The sequence below is a fragment of the Equus przewalskii genome, chromosome 22 (assembly GCF_037783145.1).
Source record: "Equus przewalskii isolate Varuska chromosome 22, EquPr2, whole genome shotgun sequence".
NCBI classification, from domain to species: domain Eukaryota; kingdom Metazoa; phylum Chordata; class Mammalia; order Perissodactyla; family Equidae; genus Equus; species Equus przewalskii.
In genome coordinates this window covers 22716582-22722614 of record NC_091852.1, presented here as the reverse complement: position 1 = coordinate 22722614, position 6033 = coordinate 22716582, and the positions used below count along the sequence as shown (strand labels likewise).

The following is a 6033-nucleotide window of genomic DNA, read 5'->3' as shown; positions in this document are numbered from 1 at the left end:
TCTGCTTCACATAGATGGCCAAGGAAAATAATTCTGGACCTTCCAGCATCTTGTAGATACAACACGTAACTAGCAAAGTTATTCAGTGCTGACCTGATGTAGTGCTAACATTACACTCCCAGTATGCTGCCATATTGGAAGCCAGCCGTTATAGGCACCCGAGATACCTGGGGAACTGGTGAGGATCGTAAGGTTAGTAGTAAATGGGAATCAGCAAACACAAATGTGACATCCAACTTAACCTTGACACAGCTCTGCCTTTTTCTGAGAAGAGATGGCGGTAAGCACAGAGATCATCCATTATTTATAGCCTCAGTTTTCACATCTATGAAATGGAGATAATACTTACCTATTCAGCTTGTTGTGAAGATCAAATAAAATACATGAGAGCATTTATTTAGCATGTTATTAAGCATATGGTAAGAAGTTAAGGGAAGATTCAAAGTGCTTTAGCTGCCATCCAAAGACTGCAGGCCCCCCGATATTTGTTTCTGTGTCCCAGGCAGTAAAGTCAAAAGGTTGAGGCAGAAATGTACCAGCTGTTTCTAGGGTTTAAACCATGTAATCCTTTAAGCCTTTTTAACTATCTAAAGGTGATATCACTACCTGAATTTCAGGCTTAGATCTCATCAGACAGGTATAGTGGAAAATGCTTGGGACAAGGTCTAATGTACATTACAGTCAATAATGAGTCAAGTTGCCTGTAATTCTCACTGGTAAGGTCACTTGCCAGTTTCTAGACTGTGCCACAATAAATACAGACGCTATCACTGAGGGATATTTAGCAGTGACATTTGCCTTGCACCTACTAAATGCCAGATGCTGTGCTGACCTCTTTGTGTGCATTCTCGCTTAATCCTTACCATGTCACGGCGAGCTAGTCTCTGTCATCTCCATTTACAGAGGGGATTAGTAACTTGCCCAAGGTACCACAGGTGAGACTGACACAGAAGTCTGTGCTGTTAATAAGACTTTTCCCATCAGCACAGTGAAGAAGGAAACTGCTTTTGAGATACCATGGGGTCACCTGCAGAGCCCTCACCCCCACCCTCAGCCTGTCTTGCTCTTGCCTCAGTGTCCATGGATGGAAGGAGATTTACAAGGGGGCTGTCAATGGTGCCACTTTGTTCCTGTTTCTCAGATGAGCCAGGCTCAAAACCGCTAAACAGATTCAGGGGACGCATACAGAGATGAGACACTACTGTGATCTGTTTCTTAGTACCTTACGTATGCATCCTCAAATTTCACACGCCGGACCTACTGCTAACTCGCACATAGCTTTTCACATGTGAAGGCAGACAGGAATGAGGTATGAGGTACAAAGAAGGCTGATTACCCTTCACAGGAAGCTATTTTGAGCTGGATTTGGATCTGAAATCTTCCACGCTTGCTTTGAGAGAACTAAGTCCAAAAATGCCATTGTTTAATCTTCAAATTCACTCCCCCTTGTTTTTGGAAACAAGATAACTTTGAAGACATTTTCTACTTTTAAGTATTCCTGAACTTCCACAGTTTAGGTCCATGATGACATGGACATACAATTCTCAATCGTCCCAAAGAGACAAGCTGAACACTTGATTATGAAACTGCTTTCAGTTCAATTCAGGGATCAAGATGAGCAGAACTGCCATCTTCATTCTTGGACCTAAGTCATCATAGCAAAAGTGTCTATGCTTTTTGTGAGTTTCCTCGCCATTAAAAGCAAGCATTCTAGGTCCCATTTGAGTTCAAAACAAGAAACTGCTTCACTAGCTAAGAATTCTGGGAAATTACTCCAGTTAGACAACATGATACAGGAGGTACCCTCCACTAGGATCTTTTGGTTGGGGTGAAGATAGGTAAAGTTTTTCTTAGTGAGGTCTTCCATTTCTCAGTGTTCTTAACTGAAGAGAGAGTCCTTTAAATACCCTATAGTTTTGCTACTTAAAGCCTGTCTATGTTTTGAGAAGGGCTATCTGACTTCCTAAGATGTAAGGAACAGAAACAAGGGCCAAAGTTGAAGCCTCAATTTTTTCCCCTTGTGTTCATGAAGAAAAGAACACCATAGGCTTGGAAATGATACCAAGGCTTTAAAATAGCAGTAGGAATGTTTTAAGGGAGCTGGTTGAACAACTGGACTATTTCTTGCCAAATAGCTTGCAAAGGCCACTTACAAATTTGGACTCAGTGACTTGGCTGGATTTCTCTACCAAGGGCCACAAATCCTTTTATTCATCTATCATCAATTCTTTGTCTCAATTCCTAAAGTCTCTGGAGAACCCACTTTCGGTCACTTTGTATGACAGGCTCATTTAACTCCAAACATCATCCTTTAGTGTTTGTTAAACTTCATATTTCACCTCTTCATTAATTCTCCTCTCCTACGTTAAACTCTAGAGGCACAGCAACCTTATGGCAACATGTTTCACACGGGATTCTTAAAGTTCTCGTTTGGGTACTGAAGCCCGAGGCTCTAGTCCCTCATGAACTATTACTGCAAGCTGAATTGACTAGCCATATAACCATTCTGATTTCAGTAGAAATACCTAGTTACTTTCTCTCTTCAAGTGAGTTTGTACCTCTTAAGTTAGAGTTTCTGTCCGTGGCTACTTACTGGGGAGGACAAGGTAAAAGAATGAGATGCTTTAGACTCTCTAAAAGTTGGAAACTGGGACCCAGAACGTGAAGGAACACACTAGGGACTGGAATCCAAGGAAAAATGGAGAATCATGCTTGATTTTGTTCTTAAAAACTGTGACTTTGGACATTTTAGTTGACTAACACTAACAAGTATAATCCCTGTAATGGGGAAACACTGTTATCTTTAAGCTTCCTAGGAGGAAATTGTATATTGCTTAATTGAAAAAATAAATCAGAGGGTTTTGTACCACACCAGGGTCAAAGTACCAGTCAACCAAATGGCCTTCAGAGTTTAGATACAATGAATGCTAACCTACTTATCACACAGGCACTTCGGACACCCCATGTCAGCAGGCCACATCCTGTTTAGTGTAACGACTATCTGAAGAGGAAGCAACAGGTGGACAGCAGAGTCCTACCTTCGTGACTACAACCTTGTCCTTCTATATACTTGACCTCCACATGTCCCACAAAAAGTGCCTATGCCTGTCTTTTCACTTTCATCCATTTGACCCAACTCACAAGAAGGTATTTATAATCAAAATGACAGAAGTGACTTCTTCATCTAGGATTATTGATCTCTTTGCCTAAGCCACAAGGAAGATGTTGACTGCCTTATTTATAGTCCGTGTGCAAGTGGAATATGAGATATCCACTGATCCATTTAGCTACTCAAAACATCTTCTCTTCATCTTTTGCTACCATATTGGTCGTTTAATCCCGAGGAAATGTTGCACGTTTAGCAGTGGACTCCCTACCTTACTTTGGACTTAAAGCATCTTCCCAGGGCTTCAAGCCTTATATGTTCCTTTGTTTGCTGGCATCCTGAGACTTTAGAGAAAAGAAGTATTGGCCAATCTGATGGAAAACTTACTAAAGCCCCATGGTACCTTTTCTCTTACCCAAATTCCTTAATGTTTCAGAAATTGTCCTTAGAAGGAATCCATCCTATGCCAGCCAGGCTGAAAAATCAGGAGATATCAGATTCTCCATGAAGTCACACTGGAATAGTGGTTTCCAAACTTTAGTTTACATCCGAATCACCTGAAGGGCTTGTGAAAATACATTCCTAGACTCCACCTCCAGAGTTTCTGATTCAGCAGGTCTGGCACAGAGCCTGAGAATTTGCATTTTTAACAAGCTCCCAGGTGATGCAGATACTAACCCTAACCCCACTGAGAACCACAACTGTAGACTGTTCAAGAGTGCCACTACTATCACCTCCCTCACTCTCTTTACAGTAGACTGTCTAGACTTGTAAGAGAAGAAAGTCCTTTCCCATGCCTTAGAAAGAACCTCTCCTTGAACTGTATATAATGATAGAACATGCAAAACAGAGACTTCAGTGTGAAGAAGAATTAATAGAAACCTTAGCATATGTTTCCAGATCAGGAAACAAATTAATGAGAAGAGGAACTTTCCTCTTAGCAAGAGGAATTCTTGGGACAGGCTAAGCTAGCTTCTTTTACAAAATAAGATTTATTTGGGGGAAGCAAATATTAAGGGGTACCTTGTTCTTTTAGTACTTGTTTGTAAGAGAAACTGGCCAAATGATAGGCTTAGTTATACAACATCAAGATCTATAGCTCATATACGTTGTTAGTAGAACACTTGATACTACTCAGGCTGTTTATAAAAGTCTATCCTAGAGGAATAGGCACAAACCATGGTTAAGCTGCTTGGTTTAATTTTTTTAGCACTTGAAAAAAAAATGTACAGTAGTTTGAACACTCAGTCTTTGCAAACCTCCATTGAGGTCAAAGATTTCATTCATACGTACAAAATTAGTTTACAAATTTTTTGGCAATTTCATCTTAGTAACCCGTTTTATCCTATTGCCATTGTCCCAACCATTGAAAAAGTTTACAATAATTTACATAGAAATATTTTCAAAGTGCTTAAGAATAGTGATTGTTCTCTGGGATATTTACAGATGGCCTATACAATGTATGTACAGGTGGTATACACTACAGCACAAGTTTCGTTGCTGGAATATGGCTTTCTAGGGAAAGTGCATATTTGGCCAGAGGTGGCAATACTGTCTAGAAATTCAAGGGTTACAGATACTTGGTAACCACATCCAAAGCTGAAGTAGAATGTGGACAGGAATATTTACAAAAGTAATATAAAAACAGTCAAGTATACAAGCTTGATCCACGCAAAGATATCTTGACATTTCTTCCAGGCTGGAGGAAGAAAGAGACTTCAGCTGCTGGCTCGGTTACCGTTCCGAAGTGGGGTGTTATTGGTTTAGACCTCAAAGGTCAAGCCTTGTCTCAGAAGTCAAGCTAGATCATCGTCTGTGCTTACAACTGATATCTGTGGAAAAGAAAAAGTGGGGAATGAGCTTGGTGGTCACTCATGGGTACCAACTCCAGTCTCTAAGATGGACCTTGCTTTTGAGGTGGTCATTCAGAGACCAAAGGTGCACAGAATGGAAGTCCAATGCAAAACAGCATTGAGTTGTTATCACTAATGCATTTTAACTTGAATTCAGCTGTATCTACCTGGTAGAGAGAGAAAACAGTATGACTGATTCTGCCTGTTCTATTTAGTGATCCTAAGTCTGGGAGAAAAATGTGGAAAGACATGTGTGCCATGAATTGGTCACCATTCTTTGTCTGAGAGAGCTTGAGAGGGAGTACTGAGCACTTGTCTTGTTCACCCTGTTCCCTAAGTGAAGGCCAAATACTCCATTTGGGTTTCAACTGAAGAATAAATAACTGACTCTACTGCTGAAAGAAAAGCTAGCTATACTAAGCAGGATAGGCCACTTTCAAGCATTTGGTAATTTTGACTAAACGTATCTTGGTCAATATACTGACTTTAAGCCAACTCCCCTATATATGATATGCTAATTTACTTTTAAGTATCCAGTAGGCAATGGATTTAATAGTTCAAAAAGGAGCTACTTAGTTCCCGTTAACATGTACATGTTGTTTCTATAAACAAAAATATATCAAGTATGACCTTAAGTTGACTTACTTGTCATTCTGTATGGGTCAGATGCTTATCAACTGACTTAGGCTCTAACAGACTAGACTGTCTAATTTCCAGGTAGTAGATGACATATCTGGTGGCTCCTTGATCCTAATGGCTCTTCCTAGCCCAGGCAGTCATAGCTTGAGTCAGTGGTCTCCTTTCCAAAAAGTCTTACTGCAAGCCATGGTGTATAAAGACACAAAGCTGACTTACTGCTGGGTACGTGTGTCCCACAGAAGCACTGTGTCTACCAATGTCTATTGACAGGTCCTCTTCAGTGGTCTTCAAGTACACAGGATTGTCGAAGTTCATGCTTTTCATGTTCTTGTGTTGCCAATTCCGCCACATCAAGTAGCCGCCTACTGCTGCCATTGCTAAGAGCACTGAAAAGAAAACAGGGTGACTAAGCAAGATCTAGTCAAAACATACGAA

General features: G+C 40.6%; 1 protein-coding gene across 4 annotated transcripts in view; it reads right to left on the bottom strand.

Moving 5' to 3' along the window:
• Positions 1 to 4284: 4284 nt before the first annotated feature.
• Positions 4285 to 6033, bottom strand: part of VLDLR (very low density lipoprotein receptor) — a 29060-nt gene continuing 27311 nt past the window's right edge. For all 4 annotated transcript variants that reach the window (XM_070590095.1, XM_070590096.1, XM_070590098.1 and 1 more), the window contains 2 exons: positions 5815 to 5984; positions 4285 to 4938 (listed from right to left, as the gene is read on the bottom strand). In XM_070590095.1, coding sequence (XP_070446196.1) covers positions 4903 to 4938; positions 5815 to 5984 — 206 coding nt within the window. In that variant the 3' untranslated portion in view covers positions 4285 to 4902. The remainder of the gene's footprint in view (positions 4939 to 5814; positions 5985 to 6033) is intronic.